Source organism: Bicyclus anynana, chromosome 3, assembly GCF_947172395.1.
Source record: "Bicyclus anynana chromosome 3, ilBicAnyn1.1, whole genome shotgun sequence".
NCBI lineage: Eukaryota > Metazoa > Arthropoda > Insecta > Lepidoptera > Nymphalidae > Bicyclus > Bicyclus anynana.
In genome coordinates, this window is record NC_069085.1 from 18,848,951 (window position 1) to 18,867,085 (window position 18,135).

Here is an 18,135-nt window from a genome sequence, read left to right on the forward strand (position 1 = left end):
CAACACTTTTTGACGGCCTCCATAGCGCAGTGGTATGCGTGGTGGACTTACAAAACGGAGGTCCTGAGTTCGATGCTCAGGCAGATTCAGATTTTCTTAATTGCTCCAGGTCTGGCTAGTGGGAGGCCATGGCTAGTTACCATCCTACCGACAAAGACGTATCGCCAAGTGGTTTAGCATTCCGGTATGATTTCATGTTGAAACCGAAGGGAGTGTGAATTTTCATCTCCTAACAAGTTAGCCCGCTTCCATGTTAGACTGCTTCATCACTTATAAGATTGTAGTCAAGGGCTAACTTGTAAAGAATATAAAAAAACATCTCCTAACGTCGTTGTTACGAATAATGGAGCTATAAAAGAATATTGGTCACATTTCAAAAAAATATAATAAAATATGGTAAAAATGTAATCAGAATGAAATCATATATTAAAAAAATAAAAATATGCAGACACTTACGTCAGGTAAAAAAGAAAAAACCAAACATTATTTAGTAAAAAAAATAATATGATAAAATAAGATGGCAAATAAAAAGAAAACGCTTACCTATTTCTTATGCGTACAACATCATTACATATTATTATTTACAAAAAAACTAGCACTACTCTTGAGCGTATGAAGCATTTTTGTTCTGATGATGATGATTAACTAAAAAAGAAACAAAATAAATATATCAAAATAAAATAGCCAAAACAATTCTTATTGCAAATAATGAACAGTAAAAACATAAAATTATAAAACAGACCAACCAGTATTTCAACATTTCAAAAAATCTTACCTACATAATTTTTATAGGTATTATAATGAAAAAATATTTAAAATATATAAGTTTTATATTGCATTCGACCTAACGTTCAGCAGCAGTCAGAAAACACAAGGCTATAGACAAGTGCTATACCTCGGATATACATACGTGCCACGGAGATATCGTTAGTCCTGATCATTATCACTAGCATCTAACATAACATCAGGCTCTAACATAAACTGTACATCACACTAAGCCCGCAGACCGGCATTAAAGCAGCATATCAGATACTGAGCTCTTAAAAGTAATCTCTAATTGGTTGGCACAGAGGCGGCACCAGTGACCGCTCGGCATTTGTACGTACCCGCGCGGGCCCGCAGGGTGCGCCCAGTTTCCCGGCAGCCGAGTGGCGGGCGACGCGGTGGGGCCAGCGCCCTTGCCGCCGCCGCCCGCGCCGTTGCTGCTAGCCATCTGTTGTACTGTAACAACAACAGGGGTAGTCAACGCAACAACATTACAACGGTTTTGGTGGTGACCCACCATAAATGTCCGCAAAATAACGCCAGCTTCAATTCAATATAGAGACGTCTCTGTTAGAGACGCTGGTTTACCTTCATTTTACATAATGACCTCTCCCCTTCCAGCTAATTCGGCCCCATCACATTCTCCAGGTCATACAGTGAACTGTTTATGTAAGCTAAATAACGATGTCACCTGTTTCATGTTTCACTGTAAGGGTTAAGATAAATAAAATAAAATAAATATACTTTATTTGCACACCACAAAGACAAAAACAAGTGAAATAAAAAACAAATTAGGAAGAGATCAGCATACAAAAGGCGGCCTTATCGCTAAGTAGCGATTTCTTCCAGGCAACCTTCGGTTTAGGAAAACTTAAGGACAAACTTAAGGGTTGTATCTTTTTACCTTAAATCTCCTAAGGTAAGAAGATTTAGCACTTCTTGTTACTTTTCTACCCAGCACTGCCTTCGCTCTCTCACTCAATACTCACAGTGTAAATGCGTGCGCCTGGTCGGCGCTCTGCTGCGGCAGTAGCAGCACAGCGCTAGCAGCACCAGCAGCGCCAACAGTGCCGCTGCGCCCACCACTATCGCTATCCACGTACTGCCGCCGCCACTGCCTCCGCTCTCTGAAAATGCGACAGGTCACAGATTTGAGACAAGAGCAAAGACACAAAAAGGAAGGTCGTTTTCAAATTCAGGCCTTTTCAGGACAAACAAGAGTTCTGTTAAACTACTCGTATTTGTTGAACTGAGCACAATTATTTCGCGAAAGTAATCTAGACTAACGAGACATTTAAAGAACACGGCTTATAAAATAGCCATTAAAGTTAATATAATGTTTATACGCTCTGCTAACCTCCAAACTACTTTTCTGAGAATGGGTACTTTAAGCAAGATGAACTTTATAATACTGGATACATAAGTTTCAGGACAGTGGTGCTTGCAAGTCAAGTACAAGAGGCTTATGTCTAGCTCTATGATGTGCATCCAACTGATTATAGTGATGATGATGATGTCAACTCACCGGGGCAGAGGGCGGCGGTGTCCTCGTCAGAGCCATCGGCGCAGTGGTCAACGCCGTCGCAGGTCAGGTCAGCACTCACGCAGAACTCGCGCTGCTTACACCTGAACTCCTTGCATCCGTGCTCTGGAAGTTGAACAAAACAATGAATCAACAGACTAACCAATTGCTAACAATTAATATAATAATTCTGGGTGTGAGGCACTTATGAGAGGAAGTACTAATCTGCTCCTCTCTTAAACCAAAAGTTGATCTTCGAGATTAGACGGTGACAGAGTTGTTAAGACTTGCTGAGTTTTTGGTCTATCAACTGTAATTACTAGCCCTTTGACGGCAGATCACAATATAAAATAAAAATACCAATTTTGCAGGTTAGTACGCTACTTCAGCAAAGAAGCATAGAGAGAAATTACTACTCTAAAGACCATAGAAAAGAATGACAATAACACGAGAAAAGGAGTCACGTCAAACACGCCATCGATAACAAACTTTAGAATACGATTACGGCTGGATAAAGTTACGGATATTATATTTTGGGACACAATTTTTGAATATTCTGCGAACGAAAGTTTAATCCGCCGCTCTCAAAACGTCCGGGATGATCGACGTCCGTTGTTGGATCGTCGGAACCGTTTGATGGATCGTTAGTGGCCATTGTTTCGCAGTGGGCAGCACCGGCACAGTGCTGACGTCATCACACGTCGGCACTTCTGTTTAATAAATTGCAATCGCATTCAGTAAATACAGAGTTAGCTCTTCTAAACCACTTCAGAGAGTTCTCCAGGAATTGAGCTATTTTTGGATGTAAATCCGAATCTGAATAATAACTTCTGTGATTATTCATCTCGTTTTATTATAGGACTCAAATGTGATTACAAATATAAGAAAACTTATGTAGAACAAAGGTTATGATTCACAACAGTTGTCAGGACAACTTAATTAACAAATCAAACTGTAACCAAAATAAGACCCTAGAATGGCAGAGAATGACCTTGAGTGGAGTCACGTATTTGTGAACGATGTGTGTAGGGTTAAAGGCGCCTTTTACTGATATCAAACACTCCCCTTTTCCACTCAAGTCACTCTCCCCACCTATCCCAAGTAACCCATAAAGAATTACACAACAAGAGATGTGGACGGCTCGAACGCCACGAGCACACACCGTGAAGCCGACAATAGATCGAGCGACGTCATATCTGTCACAGACTACTATTTCCTACACTATTTATTAACAACATGTAAATTTAAAAGCGGCAAACGCGGCGATAACAGTTTGTTTTAGTTTATTTTGAATAATCAGGATATTTTCAACAAACAAAAAATGTGTCTAATATAAATGTTTGGCGGCAATAGGTAATTGCATCGCTTTCATCTTATGTTCATCTTACACAAAAAGGTTTAATAGACGTAGGTATCACAAGTGCTTGTAAGTAACCATACTTAAAATGAACTAATTTTGATTTAGTTTTAGCCAATTAATTGAGGGGTAGGCTTTTTTGTAACACAATTCGTTGAGCAAAGCAAGCTAGAATGGCTGCGTTTCAGACGATATTCATTAGGATTGTCGGTGAAATTATAGACATGTGAGTAATAGTAGATAGCAGCTAGTTCGGAGAAGTAACTGGCACTTTTTTCTGCCGGCAAACAGCATTGCTCTGTTTCGGTCTGAATATATATAGCAGTTACCCTATCCGCTCGGTGCCTATTATTACACATAATAGACACCGAGCGGATAGGCACAGGGCATGAGTAGATACAGCTTCAGTATCATAGGTATATATAAATGTTTAAAAGCTTGAACCAACGACCTTATTCATTAGGTGATTACAACTCTTTACTTCAAACGCACATCAGCAAAAGTAACATTTTCAACATCTATTAATTCCGGGACAAATACTCCCATGCCCGCAGTGAGCTGTTTTTAATTAAAAATGAACGAACGCAAAACACATTTTTATTTAAATCCGCGCAAATTGGGCCGGCTAAGAACCCCAGATTGAACAAAAATAATAGACGGTATTGTTACAATATAAAGCTGATTAAGAAAAGCATACATAATAAAAATAATACTCATAGCAAAATTTTTCATAGTCGTTTGACACGATTTGCTTATCAAATTAGATTTTTTCATCAGGCAACGTTTGACAAACTCTTGAAACAAAGTCGCAGACAATCACACGTTTCACAAACACGTTTGATTTGATGAAAAGTTTTATCGTAAAAGGGTTCATTAAGAGAGAGAGGCTTCATCAGGGTACTATTTATTGACTTGAACCCCAAGCAATGTATTTTTTTTTCATTCTCTACAGGTTATCCCTTGACTACAATCTCACCTGATGGTAAGTGATGATGCAATCTAATCTAGAAGCGGGCTAACTTGTTAGCGAAACGCTAAATCCCATGGTGGTACGTCTTCGCCGGTAGGGTGCTAACTAGCCAAGGCTGAAACCTCCCACCAACCAGACTGCGACCAATTAAGAAAACTTCAACCAACCCAGCCGGGAATAGAACCCAGGAACTCCAGGACCAAATACATCCACCGCGCATACCACTGCGCCACGGAGGCCGTCATAAACTGAATGTGACTATATATATCACGTATGTTCCAGGTAATCCAAGTGCCCGTCTATGGAACTCGTTTAGTCTGTGCATAAAACAACACCGGCCCAAAGGGTTCAGGATATTAAATTGAATTTAAGTGTCAGCCCTACGTGCTGGCTCAGCGGTTTATGATCTGACGTCACATTATAAAGGAATCATATCGGAGGGATAATTGAACGTTTGTTTATGTTTTATATATGGAGATGGGCTTTGTTGTTATTTGCAGTTTTGTATTTTTTTTATTTGTCAGTAGGTATGTGATTAATTTAGGAGATATGGCGCTTAGTGCCACCACGCTGCTACAAAGTGTGTTGGCGTAATTTGCTCGATAATCTACTTTATTAGTCAGATTTAGTGACAGATTTATATTTGTAGAATTTGTACACACACATACGTAATGCAACATAATATTATACATATATAATGTATAATATTATGTATATAATGTATAATATTATGTTATATTATTATGTTATATATATTAATGTATATTATACATATATAATGTATAATATTATGTTAAGCTTATAGCAGTCCGCACCTAACTCGAATATAGTTCTGTCGCGCGGAATTGAACATTTTTATGTAACGTAATTGATATTAATAAATGTCATTAAAGAGTGAAGTATTTTATTTATAGGGTATTTGGGACATACGAGAATAGCATAGCATATATCAACTCTCTCTTTTGCGTTCTCCGTTCGCTTGATATTATTTTTTTTAAGAATCCCGCGGGAACCTTGACTTTTTTTTGGAATAAAAAGTATTTCTATTCTCGACTTCTGTCTCGACGTCCAAATTTTCTACTATACATACTAATATATATTCTTTTATTTTTGTTCTATTGTTATATAATACAGATGCGAAAGTTTTAATTCCAGAAAAATCAATGTTTCCTGCAGGGTAGTTAGTACTATTATAATATAACCAACACCTTGTAATGACATCAATATAGTTATAATAAGGAGCAAGGAGCTATCGGGTAGTATTTTCATGACAAAGGTCGCTTGGGCCCGTAATACAAGCAAACAGTCGTTTTCACTTATACCTAAGATGAGATAAGGGTGAAATGTGTTATAGTACAAGAGCTAGTGAACAATTTGTTCAATGGTTACACTCCAATCACCTTGATCACTGTTCCCATGTTTGTGTTTTGACTATCGTTACAAACTTCTTTAAGGAACCTATTTCCGATAAACAAACATATTCATATAAAAAAAACCATTCAATATTCATAGTTTTCGCATTTAGGTACGGCTTAATTAAAGCACGTATCCCTAGTGATCGAGAAACTTTGAATGATGAAAATTTTCCTAGATAATTTTCTTCTACCTAAATATCGTTTAAAATCAAGATGTAAACCTTTTCCTGATTATAGACAAACAACTAATGTTATTAATTTATTTGTAAAATCTTTGCAAATTACTGTATTTGAATTCGAAATATTTCATAATTATAAAGTGTTTCATTTAGGACATATATTTATCACAACAAACAAGACCACAATTTTTGTGATGGTTTAGTTTTGTTTTCAAACTGAATTCTTTTAAATTCTGTTAACGATGACTATACATATAACATATTAACCGCGTCGTTTCCGTTCCAGTGGTAATACGGGGATAAAATATAGCTTATGTTACTCACAAATGACGTGGTTTTCATATGGTAAAAGAACTTTCCAAATCGTATCTGCAGATCCAGAGATTACCCCCTACAACACCACAAACTTTACGTTTTTATAATATTAGTATAGCCAAGCGCGTTGAACAGTTCACACACTAGCTCTTGGAGTACGAGGCTGTGTTCACGGGTGTTTTGTCGAAATAAATAAACATTGGGTATAATTAAGGGGAGAAGAGGGTCGACGGGTCCTGCGCGGAGGAATCTCGAGTTGCCCCGACCTCCTCCCACACGTTAGATCAAACGTATATTAGTTCTTTTTGGAAATACTTCAAACAGTCGAGTGCCAAATTACTACTCGACTGTGAAAATCGTGTTTTATTGCAGCGTAACAATATAAAAAATTGACAAATAATAAATAAATACATTCGGTCAACTTAGTATAATAGTTGAGTAGTAATAGCCCAGTGGACATAACCTCTGCCTTCGATTTCGGAGGGCGTAGGTTTGAATCCGGTCTGGGGCATGTCAATCAATCACCTCCGACTTTTCAAATAGGTATGTGCATTTAAAAAAAATACATTAGTTTTTAAATTAAGTTTCTTATGAAATCCTTAAGTTTTATTAAATAATATTTAGATCCATTATTCCATGTACTATACGAAATGAATATTGTTTATATTTTGATATGAGTCAACTACCCTTTTGTCTCAGTCGAATGTCGGGGAAACTCGCTAAACCACGGGGAAGTTTTAATTTTTTTTTTAAAGCTAGCCCTTGACTATAATCTCACCTGATGGTTAGTGATGATGCAATTTAAGATGGAAGCGGGCTAACTTGTTAGGAGGAGGATGAAAATCCACACTCCTTTCGGTTTCTTTCGCTAAATCGCTTGGCGGTACGTCTTTGCCGGTAGGATGCTAACTAGCCACGGCCGAAGCCTCCCACCAGCCAAGCCGTCGAATCACTAAATAACATTCCTACAATGAAATGGAGCCTGGCTCTATGGCTCTGGCTCATTAGACCAGTGCAGGATCAGGGGATGATGATGAGGAACTCACTGGGGTCTTTGACGGCGGTGATGACGAGCTTGAACCCGTTGGCGTCGGTGCCCCAGTTGTCCGTCACGTACTTCAGCGTGACGAAGTTGCTGCGCGTGAACAGCGCGCCCACTTGCTGCTTCGTGTTGCGACACGACAGGTCCGCCTGCAACAACAACAACAACAACGTACAACAACAACACAACACAACGTACAAATAGATAAGTACACATCGGGGGCGATCGGTCGTAACAACATGATTCCTATCGGGTTACCTTTTAAAAATCCATACATACGTATTTTTTACGCTCAAAACTTATACTAAAATTATAAAGCTGAAGAAAAGTTTGTTTGTTCCAACGCGCTAATCTCAAAAACTACTGGTCCTATTTTAAAATTCTTTGTGTTAGATAGCCCATTTATCGAGAAAGGCTATTATAGGCTATATACGTGGGTGTAACAGCGCGGCGTCAGCTAGTAAGTATATAATATTACAACAAATTTTTTACAACCTGTACAATCCTATACTTTAGCGCAACTAAAAAGCAATTAATAATATCTACATGAACGTAGACATACGTATTTAACACTCTCTTGGTCATTCAGACTAAAAAACACATGAAGGAGTTACCTACTAGAAAATTTCAGCCTTCGCTACTGGTACACAGTACACATAAGAGTATACCAGCTGGCCTATTCCCTATTTTGGTCTTTATTATCAAACCATCAAAGTAGCAAACAAATCAATTGACAAAATGTCATCCACATACAAATGACAAAATTTCATCCAAATACAAATTACAAATATCATCCGATGCTTACGGTGGATATCATATAGTATGTAGATGACACTTTGTTGTCCACTTCAATAGGTTGATAATAAAGACCAAATTGGTGAGCCCAGCAGCTCTAGAGCTAGAAGTTGGCAATTTGAAGTGAAGAAGTGTGTAATAGAGAGGTGTTACATTTGGGCTCATGGTATGGGCATAATGTATTATGTACTGGCAAAGAAATGCTGCCAAGTGATTTAGCGTTCCTGTATGATAGTAGAAAGGAATCCGGGAAAATAAGCGATCTTATGCTTCTCATAAGTTTGTTCTTAAAATATACCAGATCCTAGTAAAGAGCTAAAACAATATCTTCTGCACAGAAGCAATATCTTCTGTATTATTTTACAAATTCGCAGACTAGTATCAGAACAGTAATTAAAATCTCTCATGCCCTTTTTTTGGTTAAATCATCGATGTATGTCACGTATTCCAAGACGTCCTGTAAATCCCCCATACACTACTGTTCTGTTTAGTAAAAATGTCGGTGTATGGTTACGATGGACTACGGCTGTGTAAAAATATCGATAAATATTACGTATTCCCAGACCATATTCCTTAAATTCCCCATGCACTACTGTTCAGTTTAGTAAAAACATCAGTGTATGTCACGTATTCCCAGACTATGTCCCGCAAATCCCCCATGCACTACTGTTCTGTTTAGTAAAAATGTCGGTGTATGGTTACGATGGACTACGGCTGTGTAAAAATATCGATAAATATTACGTATTCCCAGACCATATTCCTTAAATTCCCCATGCACTACTGTTCAGTTTAGTAAAAACATAAATGTATGTCACGTATTCCCAGACTATGTCCCGCAAATCCCCCATGCACCGCGGCCCGATACGTCTAGATACGCGCAAGTCTCAGGCGCCGGCAATATTTTGCTCATCGACGGGGCTTAGTGCGAGACGGCCATATTATATTGCTGTCATATTTCAGCGAGAGCGATCGGCCCGACGTGACGGGCTCTAGGATTTAGAGGGGGCCTCTGTGGCACGCCTTCCTCCCTTCTTCTGATATAGCGTCGCGTAGGGTTGGCACTTCGTTTTCTTGGGAACAACGTTGTGTGCTAGAATGTTGTTTTTCACATAAGTATTTTTTACATTACGTATTTGTATCAATTTGTACAGTAATAGCAAATGAATCAAAAGTAAAAAGATTGTCCAAAACCCAAAATTAACTTAAAAGGAAGAAACAAGTAAATATGCTATGTACAAACAAAACTATTAAAATATCGTCTATTGATTTTTTTTTTAATTTTTTTTAATTTATAACTTACTCATATTTTAATGCATTTTATGATCAGGGATAGCTCATATGCCACCGACAGATCATGTTTTTTATATAATTCAGTTCCTTGCAATATTAGAGAGCCTCGCAAAATCTACTGGCACCTTGCTCACATTAAATATTTGAATTATGTTCAGCTCTCAAACTACTAATCAAATTAAATACAGTGGGCCGCGCTTGCCTGGAAGGTGACTACGTAAGGGTGGGTTTTTGCTTCCAGTCCTATGGGTGATGAAGAAACTAGACCAAAAAGTTTCTGAGCCCACTCTCCGAAATAAATTCTGTGGAAATCCCCACCCTAGTACCCTTCGGTGATATTAAATTTTGCATTAGTGCCACGTTACCTTCAGTTTTGCAGCATGATGATCAAGTGAATCTAAAGTAGTATCTGGGCCTGTATAGGCAAGTGGCACGTCAATTATCTTTAATCGCTAACGCTTCGAAAACTAGAAAAATGTATGGGAATGACAGATCCGATCGACAACTTGATCACGTAACCTGTCGACAACAAACGTCATTCCCATGCATTTTGAATTTTCGAAGCGTTTACAATCGTAGACAGAGAATCGACGTGACACTTGGGTAAAGGTCCTGGTACCTCAGCCATTGCATAAAATGTATAAAAATAAATACCTTACCTACAGTGTTTGTGGCAGCCCTGCGCGGTCACGCCCTACATCAAAGGCGTTACTTGCATCGGACTCTTGCACTCTTTTGCTTTTTTCCACTCCACAGCGGAGAGTTTTAATAAAGATTGATCTCGGCTCGTTATTAAAATTCTTCACGAGAAAATCTCTGTTTAATGTACCGTCGTATTTCATAATATTAAACTTTTAATCTTGTATTCATTAGCGCCATTATCGGCCATTTTTATTTAATACCTTACCTCCTCTCGTTTATATAAGAGGAAAAACTAGAACTTATACGCACCACGCATGAAGTACTGAGCTTTCACCCTTATAAGAATTTTGCAGTAAAAAATTCTCAGCTAAAAATTGGGAAGTTATATTACATCCCCGAGAGCCGTGATAGGCCAGTCGATATGACCGACTCCGGAGGGTGTAAGTTTGAATCCGGTCCGCGGCATGCACCTCCAACTTTTCAGTTGTGTGCATTTTAAGATATTAAATATCACGTGTCTCAAACGGTGAAGGAAAACATCGTGAGGAAACCTGCATACCTGACATTTTTCTCAATTCTCTACGTGTGTGAAGTCTGAAAAGCGTTAGCTTTTAGCGATGTCTGTTCAGAGAGTCTGCCCATCCGCATTGGCCCAGCGTGGTGGACTATTGGCCAAACCCCTTTCATACTGAGAGGAGACCCGTGCTCAGCAGTGAGCCGAATATAGGTTGATGATGATGATGATGATTACACCCCCGTGCCTTTTTTTTCTTCACAGACATTATCATTAACATCTGATATATTGAACAATCATTATCAAGAGAAGAAGAATCAAACATTATCACCTTATCGCCCACCAACCCACATTGGAACAGCGTGGTGCTTCCAAGCTTCATATACTATACCGCTCTCCCATAAGTAGATTACATTATAATATATAGTGTAATAACATGTGATAGGCTTACTTTACTTGAAGTATAGTTGTTGAGCCTATACGTATGTGTATGCGCCTGTAGGTATGTATCTATAATTACTGATAACCATGTGTGTCTTTTTAATCCTAGCTTCAACAAAAAGTAGTCAATAGTATGTACGTAAATACTGTTGAAAATAAAATAAAATCTACCGAATGAAAAATAACCACATTTTGTCCCTAAAATGAAAATGAAACACCCAACATTTTTAAAAACAAGGAAAAGAACCAGAGATTTATTTATCCCGCTAAAAGGAGATAGAGGCGTTAAGAGAGGCACTTAAAAAGAAAAACGCAGGGTTGCCACTTACCGCATAAAATAAAAATATGCATGACTATATTAATTCAACGTTCTCAGGGGCGCGGCGGTAATTTAATCCACAGTTTCAAGTTCACGTATTTAATTATTGTGAAATTAAATAGTAAATAGTGAAGTTTAATGCAACGGTTATTATCTCACCAAGGCAGCAGCGTTTCAAATCGTCGTCTTTTAATTATGAGTTAAATAAAAATTAAATTACTCTATTATTTGTTTTGTTGATTTTTTAATCTTGTACATTTAAAGTTACTTTCCAAATTCTAAGTTACATAAATCTTAGATACGTATCCTTTAAGATTTTAACTGTTATATCAGTAAAATATTTATCTCCATTATTTAACAGTATTGTAATGGCAGAAATAATTTATATTCATGTGAAAAACACCACAAAATTCGATTAGATACGCAAAGGACAGAAGCAAATTACTATTGTATCTACCTAGCATAGCAACTTACGAAAAATAGTCACAAAATTTTAGTCATTATATAGTTCACAGTCTTCACCTACCAAAGATTTCAGAGAAATTTAAATCCTGCCAACATTCCTGAGTTGAGAGAAAATTCCGGTCGTGTCAGGCGAATTCCCGCCGCGTGGCAGCCCTGGAGCGGGGCTTAAATATGCGCGGAGAAACTGCGCTCCACAAATTTAAGCACATTTAAGTGTGGATTAGCTTGGACTGCACCTATTTGAAATTCAGACGGAGTTCACGGCAGACGCTCCCACTTCGCGGCAACTTGTAGTTGTCTTCCAGACACACGCGAGCACTTACTCAACGGAGCATTATGACTTGAAGTTGCCAACTTTGGGCTTTAGCAACTATGATTTAGTTACTGAGAAGTATATGGTTCATTTTGAGTATTAAAATAGACGTTGAGCTTTATATGACATGGTCCTAATGTTAATATTTGACTTAATAACATCAGTAGGTTAGGTACTAGTTGACATATATACGAAATTGAGATTCTATGTAACAAATGTCATCAGGTGCCTGCTGGTGAATATCATACAGTAGGTAAAATATAAGTACTTATATAGCTCAATTTTAACTGTACCTGCATTATATTCTACTAATATTATAAACGCGAAAGTTTGTATGGATATTTGTAACTCTTTAACGCCGCAAATACTGAACCGATTTGGCTGAAATTTGAAATGGAAATAGATTTTACTCTAATTTAACACATAAGCTACCTTTCATCCCACAAAAATCCATGGTTCCCGAGGGATCTGTAAAAAACTAAATTTCACGCTAACGAAGTCGCGTTCAACCTATATTTTTATGAATTCTTAATTATTCATTCATTCAACATCATTCATTGCCTCAATATCATCCATTCATCATTTTCAGAGGCGGTTTCCATCAACCTTCCAGCTCTGGACCGCTAATAATAATTTCTTAGAAGAAAGTAAAACTAAATACGTCAGAGATATTGAACCGTGGATCAAGTTATTAAACAACAAACATACCGCGCAGAGGTCGTATCAAAGGAACTTCGTTACCCCTGGAATGGAAGTTGTGCCACAAGTTGCGCGCTCCTGGCCAAGTTGCCGGCAAGTTGTCGCAGATAGTCGCGCATAGTTGCGGCAAGCGCAGGTACGGCACGCCCTTTGTCTCTCTCGGTAATGAATCCGTAACATTTTTGCCGTAGACTTGTCCGGCCATGTACACACTATAAAGATGGCTTATAGCACGAATTGTTGACGTGTGAATTGTTTCATGAGAATCCTATACTACCAATACTTTAAACGTGTACGTTTGTATGGATGTTTGTTTGAATGTTTGTTTGGATGTTTGTTACTCTTTTACGCTGCAACTACTGCACTGATTTGGCTGAAATTTGGAATGGAAATAGATTTTACTTTTCATCCCGACGAAGTCGCGGGCGTCCGCTAGTACGTCTATAAAAAAGTTTCCACAGTTTGAGGCGATTCACACACAGAGAATTGAGAAAATTCTCTGGTATGCAGGTTTTCTCGCGATGTTGTCCTTCACCGTTTGAGTGGTATTTAATTTCTTAAAATGCACACAATTGAAAAGTTGTAGATGCATGCCCCGGATCGGATTCGAACCCACACCCTACGGAATCGGAAGCAGGGGTCATATCCACTGGGCTATCACGGCTCTAGGGTTTGTCAATTTATTTGATGTTTTTAATAGGTTGATAATAAAGACCAAAATTAGTGAATTGGCCAGGAGGACATGTATTGAACCATCAACATCCTACCACCGTATGCTTCCATCAGGTGAGATTATAGTCAAAGGCTAACTTGTAAGGAATAAAAAAAAACCAAAGTTAAAATTCGTCAATATCCATTAGGCCTAGTTTACATTAGGCCTTCCTGATGAAAAAGAAATTGCCCGGACGAGATGTACTACCTACAGCTTAAATTGTACCCAAAACACCTATGTATAGATAAATTGCGATTGATTCTAAATGTAGGCGTCCATATATCCGCATTGTACGTATCGGATGAAATCCGTACGATGCGGATCAGTGGATGCATCATGCACTTGCGACTTTCAATACAAAGAGTACTACAGTTTGATGCGATGCATCCGATACATACGATGATCAGTGGACGCCCGCCGTGTATAAACTCAGCCTTACTGGCCACGGTTCGTTGTATTCTATTTAAATTGCTAGTTAGGAGTGTATTTACGCCCACGTTCTTTTACCGCTCGGTTGGTTTAAATTAAGGTCTTTGTTGTTAGACTCCATAATGTGGTGGAGAGAGCGTATTATGGAGGGTTTAATTATGTCCACGACTGCTGCCTTACTGCTACTGGACCCGCCTCTTTGTTTCATCATCATCATCATCATATCAGCCGATGGACGTCCACTGCAGGACATAGGCCTTTTGTAGGGACTTCCAAACATCACGATACTGAGCCACCTGCATCCAGCGAATCCCTGCGACTCGCTTGATGTCGTCAGTCCACCTGGTGGGGGGTCGGCCAACACTGCGCTTACTAGTGCGGGGTCGCCATTCCAGCACTTTGGGACCCCAACGTCCATCGGCTCTTCGCACTATGTGCCCCGCCCATTGCCACTTCAGCTTTGCAACTCGTTGAGCTATGTCGGTGACTTTGGTTCTTCTGCGGATCTCCTCATTTCTGATTCGATCACGCAGAGATACTCCTAACATAGCTCGTTCCATCGCCCGCTGTGTGACTCTGAGCCTTCTTATGAGGCCCATAGTTAGCGACCAAGTCTCGGAACCATAGGTCATCACTGGCAACACGCACTGTTCGAAGACTTTTGTCTTCAGGCACTGAGGAATTTCGGACGAAAAGATGTCGCGAAGTTTCCCGAATGCAGCCCAGCCGAGTTGGATTCGACGGTTCACCTCTTTCTCGAAATTGGACCTACCTAACTGGATCATATGTCCTAGGTATATGTATTCGTCTACAATTTCGAGTGCAGCGTTCTCAACTATAACTGGGTGGAGCGATACATGAGCATTACACATTATTTTTGTTTTGCCCATGTTCATTTTCAGGCCCACCTGTTGAGAAACGCTGCTGAGGTCATTGAGCATGGTACTAAGGTCATCCAGAGTCTGTGCCATGATGACTACATCGTCCGCGAACCGCAGTTGAGTGATGTACTCGCCATTGATGTTGATGCCAAGTCCGCCCCAGTCCAGAAGCTTAAAGACGTCTTCCAATGCGGCGGTAAATAGCTTCGGAGAGATCACATCTCCCTGACGCACTCCTCGCTGCAACTGGATTGGCCTCGTAGTCTGATCCTGAATACGGACTGACATAGTGGCGTTTTCGTAGATGCGTCAAAATACCGACAAATCAGTAGACAGATCTCTAAGTCGCAAACCAGCGACTTGCGAAACTTCAATACCGAGCGTATTAAAAATGCGATTGAAAACAATCGCGGCTCGAAAGTTTTCGCCAGAGATCTGTCTATTGGACAGAGGCAGCTGACGCGTTTGAAGACCGAGCACGGTAATCTGATTTCTTCCAAGCCCGAGTTATTAAGTGAGGTCGAGAAGTTCTATGGACAGCTATACACGACTACTCAGCAGCCTGTTGACAACTTGGCTAAAGACCCCAGAGCCAAGTTGACCCGACACTATACCGAAGATATCCCGGACGTCAGCCTATACGAGATTAGTGTGGCTCTCAAACACCTGAAGAACAATAAGGCGCCAGGTGAGGACGGAATCACAGCAGAACTCCTGAAAGCGGGTGGAAAACCGATACTTAAAGTCCTTCAGCGATTGTTTAATTCCGTCATTCACGAGGGCACGACGCCTGAGGCGTGGCATAGGAGCGTGGTGGTTCTGTTCTTCAAAAAAGGTGACAACACCTTGCTGAAGAATTACAGACCCATCTCGCTGCTAAGCCATGTTTACAAATTGTTCTCAAGAGTCATTACGAATCGTCTCGCTAATAGGTTTGACGACTTCCAGCCTCCCGAACAAGCCGGTTTCCGAAAAGGCTTTAGTACCATAGACCACATCCATACGCTGCGGCAGGTTATACAGAAGACTCACGAGTATAACCAGCCACTTTGCTTAGCGTTTGTGGACTATGAGAAAGCCTTCGATTCGGTGGAAACCTGGGCTGTGCTAAGGTCATTGCAGAGATGCCGAATTGATTACAGGTATATCCAAGCGTTGAAGTGCCTCTTTGTTTAGTAGAAATATATATAATTACTAGCTGACGCCACGCGGTTTTACCTGCGTGGTTCCCGTTCCCGTAGGTAAATGGGAATAATATATAGCCTATAGCCTTCCTCGATAAATGGACTATCTAACACTGAAAGAATTTTTCAACTCGGACCAGTATTTCCTGAGATTAGCGCGTTCAATCAAACAAACAAACAAACTCTTCAGCTTTATATATTACTAAACATATAGATATAGATTACTATAAACATTGAACTTCGAGTATAAAGCTCGAAATTAAGAGTTGAATGATCATATATCAGTCAAAGAAGAAAGAAGGTCGAAGGTTCACTATTTTGACGACCTCCGTTGGCGCAGTGGTATGCACGGTGGACGGAGGTCCTGGGTTCGATCCCTGGCTGGGCCGATTGAGGTTTTCTTAATTAGTCCAAGTCTGGCTGGTGGGAGGCTTCGGGCGTGGCTAGTTACCACCCTATCGACAAAGACGTACCGCCAAGCGATTTAGCGTTCCGGCACGATGTCGTGTAGAAACCGAAAGGGGTGTCGATTTTCATCCTCATCCTAACAAGTTAGCCCGCTTCCATATTATATTGCATCATCACTTACTATCAGATGAGATTGTAGTCAAAGGCTAACTTGTAAAGCATAAAAAAATAAAATAACTATATTGTGGGGTATCCAGGTTACTTTAGTAGTAGAAGTAAAATATAAAATTAGAACAAAGAACGTAGCTAATGTTCTATTTATAACACTTATTATTATTCTTCTTGCTAATTAACGCCGTGTAATACAAAGTTTGTACAGAGTAATGTGTTCATAAAATGTAACATTTGCTCCCTCCTGTGTTGATGTGCTAATTTGCGAATGTACCAACGTGCACGTGTTTTATGTGAGTGTGTTACTTAAGAACTTTGACGCACAAGCGTTTTGACTGCGCAAGCTTACATTAGCCCCCATTCGCACGAGGGTTTTTTTAACGCGTGTTAAAAAAGCGTTCAAATATAGTATGAAGTTAAGATCTATTTCCAATGTCAAAAATAAAAAATGTAACACTCGAAAAAAGTTCGCGTTTTAATACACTGACGTGTGATACTTGGGAATGAATTTGTTCTATTTGAACGCTAAAAAAGCGCTCGTGCGAATGGAGACTTAGAATAGTTGACACATAATTAGCAGTTATAGAAGTTTAAAGATATTATATATATCTTGTTAGTTTTGTTTATTTGTAGTCGAGTCCGTCCCATATACGGAATTATTTATCAATAATTTTGGCATGAAGTTCATAAAGTGAAAAACTATCGCCTGTAGAAGAATGTGACTTTATACGTTTCCTAGCAATAAATCCTACATTACACTGCCGCTCTATCTAACGTAAACACTTTGTATCCGATCTCGTTCAGTAAAGTATCTATGTTTATTTCTGCCGCCAAGACTAATTATTGCATCAGTAAAGACACAGACATAATATGACGCCTACTCGTATGCATCCAGTTGACGTACCTACACTAAACAAGACATTGTAAGGTCTCAGACCAATTACCTTCTGTACGACCTGCCTTGCTACAGGTTACCCTTCTGTCAAAAATATATGATCATGTTCATACTAACTGTATCTACATAATCGATGTTTCATTGTGTTAAAATTACACATGTGTGTAGTAAATTATAGTTGTGTGTAGTGTGAGGACACATATATTTAATGGTGTTAAATATTTATCCCTCTCATTCTGAGAGGAGACTCGAGCTCAGCAGTGAGCCGAATATGGGTTGATAACGACGAAATATTATTGTTGTGTGAGTTTCACTCGTCCCCCTCAAATAACGACAGACAATTTTGTTTGTGAATTTGGGTGCGATGTATATTCATATCTAATGCCTCTATGGTTGACGTACACAAACAAAA

At 39.3% G+C, this 18,135-nt stretch overlaps 1 protein-coding gene across 1 annotated transcript in view; it reads right to left on the minus strand.

Annotated features, from left to right (window-relative positions):
* Positions 1–18,135, minus strand: part of LOC112049332 (uncharacterized) — a 92,495-nt gene that overhangs the window by 4,729 nt on the left and 69,631 nt on the right. Inside the window, exons 3-6 of the mRNA XM_052891193.1 lie at positions 7,570–7,714; positions 2,291–2,413; positions 1,755–1,892; positions 1,107–1,221 (exon numbers count right to left, since the gene is read on the minus strand). Of these exons, the coding sequence (XP_052747153.1) occupies positions 1,107–1,221; positions 1,755–1,892; positions 2,291–2,413; positions 7,570–7,714 (521 nt within the window). The remainder of the gene's footprint in view (positions 1–1,106; positions 1,222–1,754; positions 1,893–2,290; positions 2,414–7,569; positions 7,715–18,135) is intronic.